Source organism: Aspergillus brunneoviolaceus, assembly GCF_003184695.1.
Source record: "Aspergillus brunneoviolaceus CBS 621.78 unplaced genomic scaffold BO95scaffold_4, whole genome shotgun sequence".
Classification (NCBI taxonomy): Eukaryota; Fungi; Ascomycota; class Eurotiomycetes; order Eurotiales; family Aspergillaceae; genus Aspergillus; species Aspergillus brunneoviolaceus.
The window spans coordinates 680,622-697,592 of record NW_020290734.1 but is presented as its reverse complement, the minus strand read 5'-3'; the positions used below and the strand labels follow the sequence as shown (position 1 = coordinate 697,592).

Here is a 16,971-nt window from a genome sequence, read left to right as displayed (position 1 = left end):
TGCTGTAGGGGAGACATTGATTTGTTCATCTCCCACAAAAGGGTACGTGACTCTTTCGTCGCCGTTGGGTGTTTTTTTTTTTCGCCACCCGACCGCCTTTTTCCTGTCACCTTCGCAACCATTTCACTATCCAACCACCACCACCACCACCACCACCATCTTACCACTTCCCTGGCCTTGTCTGTCTCCCTGGACTGACTGAGAATATCTGGTGCAGACTGTCATCCGAAAGCTCTCATCACTTCTTCAGCGTCGGCTGGTCTACGGCTCGAGTATCTTGACTCTCGTCCGCGATGGATTCTCTCACAACTCATCCGGCCACTGCGCAGCAGGCCCGGGCCTTCACTTCTCCTGCCTCTCTGTCCTTTCCCGGTGGTGCTGGTGATCTCACGCCACCTTCCGAAAAAGACGCACACATGGCAATGGCTCAAGGTGTCAACGGAGGTTTGAACGGTCAGCAGCAGGGAGCAAATGCCTCGAATGGCAATGGGGTGGCGCCCGCAACTCCCGCTGCTACTCCTGGTGCCAACGCGCCAGGAAGCGGCATTGTGCCTACGTTGCAGTGAGTATACTCTTACTGTTCTCGTTCTTCTGGTTTACCAGATTGCTGAACAAGACTTCTTCTATCTTCAAAGAAACATTGTCGCCACGGTCAACCTTGACTGTCGCCTGGACCTGAAGACGATCGCGCTCCACGCAAGAAATGCGGAGTACAACCCAAAGGTATTACTTTCCACATCCTCCTGAGCTTGGCACGTCAGGGGACATTGTGGCTGAACTGGTCTTTTTTTCTCTTCCCATAGCGTTTCGCGGCCGTGATCATGCGTATCCGAGAGCCGAAGACGACTGCTTTGATCTTCGCCTCCGGCAAGATGGTGGTAACTGGTGCCAAGTCGGAAGATGATTCCAAGCTGGCGTCCAGAAAATACGCCCGTATCATTCAGAAGCTCGGCTTCAACGCCAAGTTCACGGATTTCAAAATCCAGAACATTGTCGGTTCCTGCGACATCAAGTTCCCGATCCGCCTGGAGGGCTTGGCTAGTCGCCACCACAACTTCAGTTCTTACGAACCCGAATTGTTCCCTGGTCTCATCTATCGCATGATGAAGCCCAAGATCGTGCTCCTGATTTTCGTCAGTGGCAAGATTGTCCTCACCGGTGCTAAAGTCCGTGAGGAGATCTATCAGGCTTTCGAGCTGATCTATCCTGTGCTTTCGGGTATGCACTACTACATTCTTTCGTCTCTGATGACGAGGTGACAACATTCACTAACATGCGTAAAAAGATTTCCGTAAAGTTTAAAAACGGCCTTTCGGCTCGAACCAGGAAGATCACGCCGTCGCCATTCTTCCACCTTTCACCGATCTGTATTAACAAAACTTTTTTTTTTCTTTTCGTCGACTCGCTATGGTCGCTTCCGACACATCGCCCGTCGATCTATCAGACGTGGTTTCTCTTGTTTCTTTGCGCACGTCACGATTCCTCATGCTAGCATTTGTACGGCGTTCTAGCGACTCGTTTCTTGCTACCTGGTTGTCTCTTTTATCAAACACAAATCGTCTTACCATCTTAGATAGTCGCACACCGCAGATCAAGGGGGCGGTACTGTGCGCTGGTCGAATGGTTGCCTCCTTCTAATTACTGGTTTTTCTGTTCTTCGCCTTCGGGCAGCGTCTCATTCATTGGTCCTTTCCAATGACGTGATGCTTCCGACCTCTGATTGCCTTTTGCTCAATCGGATGGTTCTTCACCAACACCGCAACACCAAAAAGATGGAAAAAAATTCTTTATTGTTTTAGATCTTACGGAATGTTATGAAAGCGGATCATTGTATCGGGAGGTTGAGGACTTCGGGGCTATGCCTAGGTTTATGGCTGGCATAATTACGGACTCCTGGTTGCTATAAAAAAAAGGATTAAAAAAACTTCAAATAAATGTACTTCTTTTATCCAAAGTAACTCGTATTTCGTAGTTTTGTATACATTATTTGCGAAATGTCTCGGCGTAATCACATGTTGAGTGCAGCAGTTGCCGGCTTTGCGGGGAAGCCGTTGGCGGCCTCGTTCGGCATGGTCCAACCCGAGCGTCATTTCCACAATCCAGCCTCGCCGCTATCTATGGCATAGTATCAATTAGTATATCGGCTCTGTCTTTCCACGTTGGATATATGTTACAACAGATGATGTGCATAGCGAGCTAGCCATCCGGAATTCGAAGTGTGTTGTCATTCGATCTCCCAAGTTATCTCTCGCAGTGCTGAAGGCTTGTTCCTGTCGGTTATCTCGGGGCAAAAATGATGCGAGTCCTCATATGAGAGGAGAATTCCCTCCCTGTTTGGACTCATGATCAACAATTTACAGGCCAGTATTAGTCGCTTCCTTCCTTCACGAGCAACCTCGAGATGGCCGAAATTCTCGCTCTCGCATTCGAGCACTCCCCGTCCGGCTTCGGGATCCAGCATGACGCGCCCCGTCTCTCGTGGAAGGCTACTTGTTCGAACAAGAGTATTCGCAATTGGGTCCAAACCGCATACGAGATTGCCCTGAAAGCACCGGAATGCCATCCGGAGGACGAAGGACAGATCTATCGAGTGGACAGCCCCGAGTCGACGTGGGTGCCATGGCCGGGCCCTCCGCTGCGCTCACGCGAACGTAAGCTGATTCGCGTGCGCGCTCACGGCACCTGGACGGAAACGACAGGAGATCATGGCCCAGAAGCCAAAGAGCATGCTGGTTGCACTGCGTGGTCGACATGGAGCCGGGTGGAGTGTGCTTTGCTCAGCCAGCAGGACTGGGCCGCCGTCCCGATGGTTCACACGGCGATCGGAGGCGAGCAGACTCTCAGACCGGTCGTGTTCCGGAAGACCTTCGAGCTCCCTGCCGATTTTGGGGCCGTGGAACAAGCGAGACTCTACGTGACAGCGCTGGGGATGTATCGGGTCTATCTGAATGGGAAGCGGGTGGGGGACGACGAGTTGGCCCCGGGCTGGACGAGCTACCACCATCGTATGGCGTACCGGGCTCATGATGTCTCTGCCGGGATCGCAGCTCGCAATGTGCTGGGAGTGGAGGTGGCCGAGGGGTGGTATGCAGGCCGCCTGGGGTTCAACGGTGGGAGGCGGTGCCTCTACGGCGACCAGATCGGTGCGCTCGTTCAATTGGAGATCGTTGGCGCCCGGAAGGATCACTTGTTGCAGGTCGTGTCGGACAGCAGTTGGAAATGCAACTTCAGCCCCCTCGTGCGCAGTGAGCTCTATGATGGCGAGCTGTACGACATGCGCGAGGAGCTGGGAGACTGGCACGGCGACCCCGACTACCAGGAGACGACGACGACGACGGCGGCGGCGGCTTGGAAGCCGGTCGTGACGCTGGCTTTGCCGGAGGCATCCTTGGTCGTCCCTCGAGCGCCCGCTGTCCGGGTTACACAGCAGGTTACAGCGCGGCGCTTGTTTACCACCCCTTCTGGGCGTTTGATTCTCGACTTCGGTCAGAATCTGGTGGGTAAACTTCATGTGCGGGAGTTGGGACTGCCCGCCAATGCTGAGGCGAAATTCACGCACGCAGAGGTGTTGGAGAATGGGGAGTTGGGCATACGACCGCTGCGTCAAGCCAAATGCATCGACGTGATCATTTCCTCCGGAGAGACCCTCAGGGACTGGTCCCCGAAGTTTACCTTTCATGGATTTCGCTTCGTGCAGGTAGATGGATGGGACCCCCTGTCCTCATCACTCTCTTCGCAAGAGAATATCACCGCATTGATATTACACACAGACTTTGCTCCGACGGGGGATTTTGAGTGCTCGAATGATGCGATCAACCAGCTGCATCGCAACGCTCGGTGGAGCATGCGAGGCAACTTTGTGTCCATCCCAACTGATTGCCCCCAGCGGGACGAGCGGCTGGGCTGGACTGGTGATATCCAGGTCTTCAGCCCGTCGGCAACCTTCTTGTATTACTGCGAAGGGATGCTGGCCGACTGGATGGAGGACGTAGCTGCAGAGCAGCACGACGATGGAGGAGTGCCTCCACTAGTCGTGCCGAATGTGCTTCAGCACGTCTGGCCCCCGATGCCACAGGCTGTCTGGGACGATGTGGTGATTATTCTGCCGTGGAATCTCTACCAGGCCTCGGGTGATGTGGAAATCCTCCGGCGACAGTATCCCAGTATGAAGGCATGGCTGGACCAGGGGGTTCGTCGGGGCAACGATGGGCTGTGGGATCCGGACCACTGGCAGCTCGGAGACTGGCTGGATCCTCAGGCTCCTTCAGACGAGCCAGGAGATGGGCGGACTAGCGGCGTGCTCGTGGCAGATGCCTACTTGGTGCGCGTCACCAGAACCCTGGCACAGATCAGTCGACTTCTCGGGCAAGAAGCCGACTATATCCACTACCAGCAAGCATCCGACCGACACCTCCAAGCCTTCCATGCCAAGTATGTGACTCCGAGCGGGTTGGTCGCCGGCGACTCCCAAACAGCGTATGCTTTGATCATCGTCTTTGGCTTGGTAGATTCCGAAACCCAACGTACAACCATCAGCCGCCAGCTGTCGCGCCTGGTGCGTATGGCCAAATTCCGCGTGGCCACGGGGTTTGCCGGCACCCCCATCATCCTCCAGGCCCTCAGTGACAGCAACAATCTGAGCCTAGCTTACCGGATGCTACTCGAGGATAAGTGTCCATCGTGGCTTTATCCTATCATGCAGGGGGCCACAACCATCTGGGAACGATGGGATAGCCTGTTGCCGGATGGGTCGATCAACCCCGGCGAGATGACCAGCTTTAATCACTATGCTCTCGGGTCTGTTGTTCAATGGCTGCATGAGACCGTCGGGGGCTTGGTCCCGCGCGAGCCCGGGTGGAAGACTGTCCTTGTGTCTCCTCAACCGGGGGGGCCTTTAACCCACGCGGCGGTTTCGCATGACTGCCCGTATGGGCGCTGGTTCTGTCGATGGGAGTTGAGCCCTTCGCAGGATGATGATCGTGTGAAGGTGCTCGCGGTCGAGCTCGACGTGCCCCTGAATGCAACGGCCATCGTTCGACTGGGCTCTGAGACGGGGGAACAAAAGGTCGGGTCCGGGCATTATCGGTTCCAGGTCCCTTTCGTCCCTCAGCCCTATCCGCCTGAGGCTATTGCTCCATTTATCACTAACCCTGGTCAGGGTCTCTGACCTCCATCGGCCCATTGTCTGTCGTGAGTAGTGATCTGGAACGAAACTAGCAGAATTTTCAAAGCAAACACTCCCAGCGAATCTTATGCACTGATTCCCAGCAATATGTTAAGGTCTGCCTACTTGTCGCATGCTGGATTCGTCCTCCGCGTCTACATTACTCAGGAGAATCTACTCTAACATAGGATCTCTAAGTCTATCTATTAGAACAACACAACTCCGCTCAGAAGAACCACTATAGATACATATAGTACATGCAAATCTACAACCATAACCATCTACACCGTAAGCGTGCCACTCCCAAAACAGCAGCACAAGATCATCGAGGCACACTTTTACTCGGCTGCTTTTCTTGCCGGCCTCAGAACATATTTCCACGTCGTACCAAAATGCCAGCGTTTCTCCTCGACGACCTCCAAGCCACTCTCCCTCACGATCTGGCCGATATCGCGATTCCACCAACACCCATGCCGATCCGCATGGGCGGGGGCCAGATTATCGAGCACGCGATTCAACCACGCATAATGCGAGCGACCATGCTCCAACAACAGAATCTCGCCCTTCTGCGGATCCACTAGCGTCCCCAGATGCTTCAACGTGCCCACGGGGTCCGGCAACGAGCACAACCCCATCGTCTGCACCACCGTATCGAAGTATGGTTTGGGTTGGCCCGCGACGGCCGCCCCGGTAATCTCCCGACTGGGGCCGCCCCCGACGGCCGCCGCATCCTCCACCCGAAACTCCACCCTTTTGCGGAGGGCCTCATCCCCAGGGTAGATTTCCTCGAACTTGCGCCGCGCCATGTCCACCATCTGCGGACTGAGATCGACAAACGTGACGGAGCGGCAGCCGCGCACGCCCACCGCGCCCGTCCGCTCGTCGACGATCCCGCGCCGCACCGGCCCGAAGTCGTAGTACTCGATGTTCCGCCCCGTGCCGCAGCTGACCTCGAGGACGTCGCCGCGCGCGCGACGGCACAGGTCGCGGCGCTTGGCGCCCAGCCGCATCAGCTTCTCGGACATCTCGACGTCGGCGTCGAAGGTGCGCGCCGTCGTGTTGTAGCGGTCCGTGACGTTGGCGGTGGCGGGCACCGTGGCGGACAGGTTCTGCGAGTACGTCACTTCGCGGCGGTACGAGGCGTACAGGTACCCGATGTAGGCGCTCAGACCGAGCGCGCTGACGCCTAGCACGGTCATCACGCGCGGGCTCATGCGTGTCGTTGTGGACGGCGGGTGGTGGTGGAAGTCTGTCAGCGTGGGGTGCGCGCGTTTGGAGAGTGCCGGGGTGTATTCTGGGTGACTTTTGGGGATGGTGGGTTAGTTTCGGGGTCTTTTTTTGGGGGGAATGGAGGATGGGGTACTGAGATTGTTTACACTGGGGCTGCAGCTTTCAGCTTGTTCTTCTTCGCGCCGGTACGGGGTGCAGCGTTGGCGGGCTTTGCTGCTGCTGCTGCTGCTGCTGCTCCCTTGGCGGATTTGAGCGTCGCTCGGCCTACCCGTGAGGCGCTCATGGTTGTGAGGGTATCTTGTTATGTGATGAGAATGTAGGGCCCAAGGAAAGGGAAAATGGTGTCGTGGTTCACGCCATTAGGGGGCTTCGCCGACCGGGTGGAAGGTCAGGTCCGGAGAAGTTGCGTGGTGGTGGTGGTTGGTGTTCGGGGAGAAATTGAGAGATACGCGGGAGCCGGAGCTAAGAGACCGGTCGCCCGCCAGTTGTTGGTTGGTCTTCGCCGAATGTCAACCCGTCTAGTGCGGCGGCTCAACCACCACCATCGCTCAACTTTACACGAACGATATTACGATTAGGGAAGAGACCTGGTCAATTCGGTTTTCTTGCGTGAGATCATTTCTTTCTTGCTTTATCTTCTTTGCTGAAATGCTGAAACTGCTCGAACCTTGTGGCCCTTGCTTGGCATATTCGCATTAAAGACAAGTTCTTGTGCTTTGTCTCCAATGGCTGTCTCTTTCAAGCTGTCTCCACCGATAGGATGAGGATCATGTCAGTTCTGGCTAGAGTATGGCAGGGAATCTCTTTGAAGAGCCAACGTTTCGACTCCTCAGGAAAGAGACTTTGGAAATCCGGATACACGTGGCTAAGACATCACAGACACACCGGCTCTCTACCCGTGCGAAAGGGGATACGTAACAGCATGCCAAAGTGCATACTATTGACCCGTCAAATCTTCCCCGAAACACATACATTCATTGCGCTATCTGACAGACGAAATATCAAGAGCTTGCTATCGCCACGTGGTCGATCGTTCGATATTTTGCCTTATCACGGCTCCATCATCGCTGTTATACCTCAGTGACGGAGTTCCGGTGAACGAGATGAAGACAGCTGATGTCCCTGTTTCTGACCCTTGGCCTCCCATTTGTTGAGATAGCCAGAAAGCCGTCCCCTACAGTCTTGATTTATCAGCGGCCAGGATGACTCCGCGATTCGCGAGTCCAGGTCCCTCATCCGAGTGGTCTGGCCCTGACGCCAGCAGAAACGCATCTGATTCGCGCTGAAACAGAGTTCGGGATAAGGCTGGATCAAGCCCCTAAACAAGAAAGCTCGCCATTCTGAATCGGGGTTCGAATTAGGTCATAATGGGCAACTTGCTCAGGCACGGTGGACAACGCGAATTCTAGCGCAGCCGGCTATAGATCAAAAACACTGCATTTTCATATCCGTGGACCATCGGAACCATGATAAGCAACGCCTTCTGTGGACCAATTCTCCAGATTGGCCAATGAGCTAATCGGAAAGCTCGTCGGTGGAAACTGGGCGGCTTTACGGATATCGGCTTTACGGATCTGCGGATATGTGCACTGGCAGTAATTGCGTATCGTATATGCCACGCAGGAATCCAAATCATAATAAAAGAGTCTGAGCTTCCTCGAGCTGTCCGAAGGTAGCTTCAGATGCATCTCTGAATCCGAGTGAGTGTTTTTTTAGGCTGAAGCTTCATGGACCGTGATTCTTAGGTATGGACTTTCCAGCCAGAATTATGGCGGATATACTGACCGGGACACCCAAGCACGCATAGCTACGATCTGATCGGACCTATCAGCAAACATGGACACATCTTCATCCTCAGCAACGGTCGACATGGAGTCCGGGGCCTCCGATATCCGGAAGCGCTTGACGCTCACATTCCGCAATGTCAGCGTGAACGTCACCGCGCCTGATGCGGCACTGGGAGAAACACTATCGTCGGTGGCCGACCCGCGACAAATCACCAGCTGGTTCCAGAAGAGCCGGCGGCCCAAGCGGACGATCTTGAAGGAGATCACTGGTCAAGTTCGACCGGGGGAGATGCTCTTCGTTCTCGGTCGTCCCGGTTCCGGCTGTACTTCTTTTCTGCGAGTGTTGTCGAACGATCGCGGTGCCTTCGACGAGGTCGTGGGCGAGACCCGTTACGGAAGTATGGACCACAAGGAGGCAAAGAAGTATCGCCAACAGATCATGTTCAACAATGAGGACGATGTGCACTTCCCCACGCTAACGGTCAATCGAACGATGAAATTTGCTCTACGGAATAAGGTACCTCGGGAACGGCCTGAACATCTGCAGGACAGGAATGCGTACGTGCAAGAGAAGCGAGATGACATCCTGGGCTCCTTGGGGATTCCGCACACGAAGAAGACTCTGGTCGGAAATGAGTTCATTCGAGGTGTCTCCGGTGGCGAACGGAAACGGGTGTCATTGGCGGAGATGATGGCTGGTCAGGTATGGTCATGAATGTATCGCGACTTCGTGGATCTATTGCTAAGTATTATTCATCTACAGAGCCCTGTTCAGTTTTGGGATAACCCAACTCGCGGCTTGGATTCAAAGACGGCAGTGGAATTCGCTCGCATGCTTCGACGCGAGGCAGACCAGAACGAGAAGACGATCGTGGCTACCATGTACCAGGCGGGCAACGGCATCTACGACCAGTTTGATAAGGTTTTGGTGTTGGCAGATGGTGTGGTGACCTACTACGGTCCGCGGGCGATGGCCAGAGCTTACTTTGAGGACATGGGCTTCGTCTGTCCCCGGGGTGCCAATATCGCCGATTTTCTTACCTCCGTCACCGTGACCACGGAGCGTATCGTGGCTCCGGGAATGGAAGAGAAGGTGCCCAATACTGCAGCTGAATTCGAGGCCTACTACCGCCAGAGTTCGATTTGCTCTCAGATGCTCGAGGACATCCAGCCACCAGAGAAGCTGGTTGACGAAGAGATCAACTTGGCCAATGCAGTGCTGATGGAGAAGAGAAAGCAGCATCTCCCTCGGCCCCAGAGCGTTTACACGGCGGGTCTCTGGCACCAAGTCGCCAGCTGCACAGTGCGGTGAGTAAAGTCGTATGATTGAACTTTGATTGGGCACTGACATTGGCGCAGTCAATTCCAAATCTTGGCCGGTGATAGACTATCTGTCATCATCAAGGTGGTATCTGCTATTCTTCAAGCTCTTGTCTGTGGTAGTCTGTTTTACAACCTCAAGCTTGACAGCTCTTCCATCTTTTTGCGACCAGGTGCTCTCTTCTTTGCAGTTCTCTATTTCCTTCTGGATGCCATGTCGGAAACAACCGCGTCTTTCACGGGTCGGCCGATTCTCTCGCGCCAAAAGAGATTTGGTTTTTACAGGCCAACAGCCTTCGCGATCGCCAACGCCATCACCGATGTTCCTATTGTCTTGGTGCAGGTCTCGTGCTTCTCGTTGATTCTGTACTTCATGGCTGCATTGCGGATGGATGCTGGCCGCTTTTTTACTTACTGGATCATCGTCGTTATTCAAACGCTGTGCTTCCTGCAGATGTTCCGAGCAATTGGTGCTCTCTGTAAGAAGTTCGGTAACGCGTCGAAGATGACTGGGTTTGTCTCAACAGTATTTTTCGTCTACGGAGGTATGCAATGGAAGCTCGCGTCCAATGAGCTAAGCTAACTGGGGCGCAGGTTATCTCATTCCCTTCGAGCAGATGCACGTCTGGTTCCGCTGGATTTTTTACCTCAATCCCGGTGCCTATGCGTTCGAAGCCCTGATGGCCAACGAGTTTGTCGGACTCGAGTTGGACTGTGTAGCGCCTGACTATATCCCTTACGGATCTGGTTACCCGACCGGTGCCTCGTCTAATCGTGGTTGCACGGTCAAAGGAAGCACAGACGGTGTGATTAACGGGGCTGCTTACATTCGGGAGCAATACAGCTATTCCTTCCACCACATTTGGCGCAGCTTCGGTATCGTTGTTGGCTTCTGGGCATTCTTCATCTTTCTCACTGCGCTGGGCTTCGAAATGAACAACAATCAATCTGGTTCCTCTGTGCTCCTTTACAAACGAGGTGCGAAGTCCAAGGTAGCCGATGAAGAAGGATCCAGTGCTTCCAAGTCAGAGGGCAATGCTCTTGCGCAAACGGGTAAGCAGTCCACTTTCACGTGGAATCATCTCGACTACTATGTTCCCTTTCACGGAGAGAAGAAGCAACTCTTGCACCAGGTTTTCGGGTATGTCAAGCCTGGTAACTTGGTTGCGCTAATGGGAAGTTCGGGTGCTGGCAAAACCACGTAAGCTTGATGATTACCCATTTTTACATCTACCTGGCTAATACGATCTCAGATTGCTTGATGTGCTTGCTCAGCGGAAGGACAGCGGTGAGATCGTCGGATCTATTCTCATTGATGGACGACCTCAAGGTATCAGCTTTCAGCGGACTACCGGATACTGTGAACAGATGGACGTCCACGAGGGCACGGCTACTGTGAGGGAGGCTTTAGTTTTCTCGGCTCTGTTGCGTCAACCTGCCAGCGTGCCACGGGAAGAGAAAATCGCCTATGTTGACCACATCATTGACTTGCTTGAGCTCAGTGATATTAAGGATGCTTTGATCGGTGTCCCGGGCGCGGGCCTCAGCATTGAGCAGCGCAAGAGAGTGACCCTAGGCGTTGAGCTTGTGGCCAAACCGACCTTGTTATTTTTGGATGAGCCAACCTCGGGCCTGGACGGGCAATCGGCCTACAACATTATCCGATTCTTGAGAAAGCTCGTTGATGGTGGCCAAGCTGTGTTGTGTACGATTCATCAGCCGTCCGCTGTTCTGTTTGACGCTTTCGACTCGCTCGTCCTGCTGGCGAAGGGAGGCAAAATGACCTATTTCGGAGAGACTGGCGAAGACTCACAGAAGGTTCTTGATTACTTTGCGAAGAACGGTGCCCCTTGTCCACCTGACGTGAACCCTGCTGAGCACATCGTGGAAGTGATTCAAGGCAACACTGAGAAGCCGATTGATTGGGTTGATGTCTGGAGCCAGTCCGAAGAACGTGAGCTCGTACTCCGGGATCTCGAAGCACTCAACAAGGAAGCCGAAGCGAACTCAACCGGAGAGGAGGACCACCATGACTTCGCCACCCCCATGTGGTTTCAGTTCAAGATGGTGCTCGAACGCTTGATGACTCAGTTGTGGCGCTCACCGGTATGTTTCAGATGTAAAGTCAGATAGCTCGGTGCTAACGATCGCAGGATTACATGTGGAACAAGATCATTCTTCACGTGTTCGCTGCCTTATTCAGTGGTTTCACTTTCTGGAAGATGGGAGACGGCACTTTCGCACTTCAATTGCGCCTGTTTGCGATTTTTAACTTCATCTTCGTTGCCCCGGGCTGTATCAATCAGATGCAGCCGTTCTTCCTGCACAACCGCGATATCTTTGAGACTCGAGAGAAGAAGGTACGTAACAAGTGCGTCTCTTGCAGCCGACTCCGCTAATTTAGTGAATAGTCCAAAACCTACCATTGGATGGCCTTCATTGGAGCTCAAACGGTCTCCGAGATCCCGTACTTGATCATCTGCGCCACACTTTACTTCGCATGCTGGTACTTCACTGCTGGATTCCCCGTCTCGGCTTACATCTCGGGCCATGTCTACCTTCAGATGATCTGTATGCTTCACCTCTCGCAGTTCCTTTTCGAGTCATCCTCAAGCTTAAGCTAACAAACAAACCCAGTCTATGAGTTCCTCTACACATCGATTGGCCAGGCCATCGCCGCCTACGCGCCCAATGAGTACTTCGCCGCCATCATGAACCCCATTCTCATCGGCGCCGGCATGATCAGTTTCTGTGGTGTCGTCGTGCCCTACGACCAGATCACGCCCTTCTGGCGCTACTGGATCTATTACCTGGACCCCTTCACCTACCTCGTCGGTGGTCTCCTGGGCGAAGTGCTCTGGGACGTGAAAGTCCAATGCAAGGCGTCCGAGTTCGTTCAGTTCAGCGCCCCGTCCGGCCAGACCTGCGGTCAGTACATGGCGGACTTCATCGCGAACAACACGGGCTACCTGCTGGACGCGAGCGCAACGGGCTCGTGCTCCTTCTGCCAGTATTCGACCGGAGCGGACTACGCCAAGTCGTTCAACTTGAAGGAGAAGTACTATTCCTGGAGAGATGTGAGATTTGCCTGTCCCTGACTCGAAGATGAATGATTGGCTGACCTTGTTTCTTGTAGACTGGGATTACGGCGCTGTTCTGCATCACATCGTACGGATTGGTGTTTCTGATGATGAAGTTGAGGAGTAAGAAGACGAAGAGTGCGCGGTCGGAGTGATTTTTTTTCCCTGACATTGTGACGATATGGGGGAGAGAGACTGCAGGGGTTGTTGTGGCACTGCTCTTGGGATCTTGAATGTGTCGTTGAATATACTAATGGCTGGTGGTGGAGTAAGAAGGTGCAAAGTGCCAGGTCGGAGTAAGACGATCAAGGATGTGGTAAATCTGGTTCTGCATTTAACATGTTTCATTGGACATAGTTGTGGGTGCTTGAGGTGAAGACCAATTCAAGTTATAGATAGACTAGATATAGGTTTATTTTTTTGAGAAGCTCAATAAAGCTCGTTGGATTTGTTTGAGCTCTATCTGTCAGTCGGAAGAAAATGTGGCCATTCAAATGTCAGGATATGCATTAACTGCTGAACAGGGGGACTTCTAAAAAACTGCGTCAGGGAGTTATGATTCCAAGGAACTTTCCTATCATTTGTGATAGACGAATCGGGGCGACAGGTTAGATTGCAGTGCGCTAGGCAGCAGGGGTTGATGCCCGACATTTCAGGTTCCGTACCGGGCGGAAGAAGAATGAATGAACAACAACCTTCCTCAGCTCTTCCATCTTCCATCTTCCATTTCAAGATCTTTCTCAACCTCTTTCTTTCGTCGATGTATGCGCGATTTCTTCACATTCGGCATCTAGGAAACACAACTCCGAGCGCCACATAGAACACAATGGACCAAATACAGTAAGTATATGGAATCACTCGCGTACCACGGCGGGGACCACGTGGTTGGCCTGGCTAAACGGGGTTGCATACGGCAATTACACTGCAGCACCTGGGGATGTCACTCACAGCCCATGCAAGCCTCTTCAGGCCGGTACTTCATCCTGAACAAGGAGCGAGCAAACTGCAGAAATTGCAGAAACTGGGGAAAATCAGCCCATGCCTCGGCTATTCTCGCCCCATACGTTACCAATCTGGGGACGGTTCTTCCCCGTACGGCCAAGCTGACGCCCACGTGAGTGCAATTAGCCGGCGGCGGACTGCCGTTCCTGTCAAGGAACTAATCCCTTCATTTCGGACTCACTTCGCCTCTGCTCTTGGTATACCACGCGGAGGTGGCCAATTGTGAAGAGCGCCTACGAGATTGCGGTCGGGATGCGGTCCGGAAAGCCGTCGTGCCCTACTGAGCTCGAGGAAACAGCTTCACGATCTATCTTGTCTATAGAATTGTATAGACTGCAGAGCGACATGAGCGATGAAGAAGATATAAAAGGCCATGTCATTCCCACGGTTTCTGTCGCCATCATCAGCTTCGATCATCATCTTCCTCCAGCTTCAAGCTTCAATCGTCCCTCAATCCGTTGGCAACCATGGTTGACTCTTTCTCCATCTACAAAACAGCTCTCCTGCTGTCCATGCTGGCCACCAGCAATGCGCAGCAGGTCGGCACTTACACCACTGAAACGCACCCCAGCTTGACCTGGCAAACCTGCAGCGGCAGTGGTAGCTGCACTACCACCAGCGGCAGCGTGGTCATTGACGCCAATTGGCGTTGGGTGCACGAGGTTGGTGGCTACACCAACTGCTACAGCGGCAACACTTGGGACAGTTCGATCTGTTCCACCGATACCACCTGCGCGTCCGAATGTGCCCTCGAGGGTGCCACTTACGCGAGCACCTATGGTGTGACCACCAGCGGCTCGTCGCTCCGTCTCAACTTCGTTACGACGTCGTCGCAGAAGAACATTGGCTCGCGTCTGTATCTTCTGGCTGACGACAGCACCTACGAGACTTTCAAGCTTCTCAATCGGGAATTCACTTTCGATGTCGACGTCTCCAACCTCCCCTGCGGACTGAACGGCGCCCTCTACTTCGTCTCTATGGACGCTGACGGCGGCGTTTCCCGCTTCCCGACGAACAAGGCTGGCGCCAAGTATGGAACCGGATATTGCGACTCCCAATGTCCTCGGGATCTCAAGTTCATCGATGGTCAAGCCAACATTGAGGGCTGGGAGCCATCTTCGACCGATGTCAATGCGGGTACTGGTAACCACGGCTCCTGCTGCCCTGAGATGGATATTTGGGAGGCGAACAGCATCTCCAGTGCCTTCACTGCCCACCCTTGCGACTCCGTCCAGCAGACCATGTGTACGGGCGATTCTTGCGGTGGCACTTACAGTGACACTGCCGACCGTTACTCCGGTACTTGCGATCCTGATGGATGTGATTTCAACCCTTACCGCCTGGGCAACACCAACTTCTATGGTCCCGGAAAGACCGTCGACACCAGCAAGCCCTTCACCGTCGTGACGCAGTTCATCACCAACGATGGTACTGACACTGGTACCCTGACTGAGATCCGTCGTCTCTACGTGCAGAACGGTGTCGTGATTGGCAACGGCCCCTCCACCTACACTGCCGCGAGCGGCAACTCGATCACCGAGAGCTTCTGCAAGGCCGAGAAGACCTTGTTTGGCGACACCAACGTCTTCGACACTCACGGCGGACTGTCTGCCATGGGCGACGCCCTCGGCGACGGCATGGTCCTGGTGCTCAGTCTGTGGGATGACCACGCCGCCGACATGCTCTGGCTCGACAGCGACTACCCCACCACCAGCTCGGCTACCAGCCCTGGTGTCGCCCGCGGTACCTGCCCCACCACCACCGGAAATGCCACCTACGTTGAGGCCAACTACCCGAACTCGTATGTCACCTACTCCAACATCAAGTTCGGTACCCTCAACTCGACCTACTCCGGTTCGACCTCGGGCGGCTCCAGCTCCAGCAGCACCACCTTGACTACCAAGGCCTCGACCACCACCACCAGCTCCAAGACCACCACCACCACTTCCAAGACGTCCACCACCTCGAGCTCGTCCACGAATGTTGCCCAGCTGTACGGACAGTGCGGTGGACAGGGATGGACTGGCCCCACCACCTGCGCCAGCGGCACTTGCACCAAGCAGAATGACTTCTACTCGCAGTGCTTGTAGGGGGAAAGATAGCCATTGAGATGTTCTCGACGAGAGAGGGAGAATGACAAGGAATGACGAGAAGGCAGAAAGTATGATGGCAATTTGTTACTTCCGGCAGGATCTCCAAGCTTAGCACTAGTCTAGCAAATGCTAATGAAAGGCTGTTTTTTTTATGCATGAGAGGAACAGTAGCAATAACCAGTAAGGTAGTGAGCCTGTAGCTGGGATTGTCAGGAACAAGGTTATGCAGGATTGCAAGATTGCAGAAGTGCAGAAGAGCCGCCGAAGAAACTCAACCCCGCACGGTCATGTGCTCCTCACTTGATCCCCCCCCCACTAATTGCGCTGATCGATCGATCTCTCCTCCCTCTCTTCTCCTGCTATCCCTATCCAACCAAGTATTTTTAATTGTCGCTTCGACCTTAAGTAACCTGGTATACTCCATACCACGGCTTGATAATACGAATCTATGTCTTCCTTCTCGATTTCACCTGTCTCAGATAATATCTTGGCTGGCCTGTGTGAAATGATCTGAAGTCGTCAAGACTGTGTGTCCATGTCCTATTCTCGAATAATCCCAAAGGGTGCTTGAGGGTCTCATAGATCTGGTGCACTATACCAGTCACAAAGCCCTAGCCACCCAATTTCCGCCAGGATTTTACGCAAGCGCCACGATCCCCCTCAAACAATGGAGTAGTGCCGACGATTCCTCAGGGGCACCTGACCACAACCACAACCACAAACCACGCCACCGACGTTTCGGCAGTGATCAAACCATGCTACCATGCTACCCAACGCCAAGCGCGTGCATTAGCGCCGGTGGGCTTCCTGCCGGGAAAAGGAACAATGGCCCCCGGAGCCTGCAGCGCCAAGCAACGTGGGTGGACGGGATATTCTCCGCATCACGAACTCTGTTTCTTGGGCCTTCCTCGTGCAATCCCGGGGTTGGCACGGACGCGGTGGCCTCCCTCTCACGCCCTATATCACTCGGGATTAAGCGAGGTCAGACGAACTGCCAGTCCTTAGTCCTGGTCTGGCCCCCCCCCCCCCCCCTCGCACCATTCCGGATCGGCAAAGGCATGCCTAATCCGTCACTGTTCTGCAGTGGGGCTCAGGCACCACACCACTGGGAAATGATGGTCTGTGCGGGACAAGAAATTGCCGTGACGGATTTGTCTCCGCGTTTTCTTCGGAGCTTGGGGTCTGGGGTCTGGGGTCGCTGTCACTGCTACTCCACGCTGTGTGTGTGTCATCGACAGCGGCTGACGGCCCGAGAGGCCGTCTTCATGAGCAGCGGAGTCGATGTCGCTCGTTCT

The 16,971-nt window shown here is 54.1% G+C and overlaps 6 protein-coding genes across 6 annotated transcripts; 5 read left to right on the top strand and 1 right to left on the bottom strand.

Annotated features, from left to right (window-relative positions):
* The first annotated feature begins 428 nt into the window (after positions 1-428).
* BO95DRAFT_438473 (uncharacterized protein) lies at positions 429-766 on the top strand. Its single transcript, XM_025585525.1, has one exon. It carries the CDS (start codon positions 487-489, stop codon positions 745-747), a length of 261 nt encoding a protein of 86 aa, XP_025447232.1. The 5' UTR covers positions 429-486; the 3' UTR covers positions 748-766.
* Positions 767-801: 35 nt separating this feature from the next.
* Positions 802-1,390, top strand: BO95DRAFT_438471 (TBP family protein). Its single transcript, XM_025585524.1, has 2 exons — positions 802-1,218; positions 1,286-1,390. The coding sequence occupies exons 1-2, from the start codon at positions 822-824 to the stop codon at positions 1,300-1,302; spliced, it is 414 nt and encodes a 137-aa protein (XP_025447231.1). The 5' UTR covers positions 802-821; the 3' UTR covers positions 1,303-1,390.
* A 1,011-nt stretch (positions 1,391-2,401) lies between these two features.
* Positions 2,402-5,268, top strand: BO95DRAFT_478646 (alpha-L-rhamnosidase; the record flags this gene model as incomplete). The annotated part of the gene is made up of 1 exon (XM_025590049.1): positions 2,402-5,268. One exon carries the CDS (start codon positions 2,402-2,404, stop codon positions 5,165-5,167), a length of 2,766 nt encoding a protein of 921 aa, XP_025447230.1. The 3' UTR covers positions 5,168-5,268.
* Positions 5,269-5,316: 48 nt separating this feature from the next.
* BO95DRAFT_159943 (class I SAM-dependent methyltransferase) lies at positions 5,317-6,555 on the bottom strand. The gene has a single exon (XM_025580725.1). It carries the CDS (start codon positions 6,376-6,378, stop codon positions 5,503-5,505), a length of 876 nt encoding a protein of 291 aa, XP_025447229.1. The 5' UTR covers positions 6,379-6,555; the 3' UTR covers positions 5,317-5,502.
* A 1,653-nt stretch (positions 6,556-8,208) lies between these two features.
* BO95DRAFT_510743 (putative ABC multidrug transporter) lies at positions 8,209-12,965 on the top strand. The gene is made up of 9 exons (XM_025591379.1): positions 8,209-8,884; positions 8,945-9,489; positions 9,541-10,046; positions 10,096-10,702; positions 10,755-11,607; positions 11,655-11,861; positions 11,913-12,072; positions 12,139-12,578; positions 12,638-12,965. Exons 1-9 carry the CDS (start codon positions 8,231-8,233, stop codon positions 12,734-12,736), a joined length of 4,071 nt encoding a protein of 1,356 aa, XP_025447228.1. The 5' UTR covers positions 8,209-8,230; the 3' UTR covers positions 12,737-12,965.
* Positions 12,966-13,930: 965 nt separating this feature from the next.
* cbhB (putative 1,4-beta-D-glucan-cellobiohydrolyase) lies at positions 13,931-15,739 on the top strand. The gene has a single exon (XM_025580724.1). It carries the CDS (start codon positions 14,051-14,053, stop codon positions 15,671-15,673), a length of 1,623 nt encoding a protein of 540 aa, XP_025447227.1. The 5' UTR covers positions 13,931-14,050; the 3' UTR covers positions 15,674-15,739.
* The last annotated feature ends 1,232 nt before the right edge of the window (positions 15,740-16,971 follow it).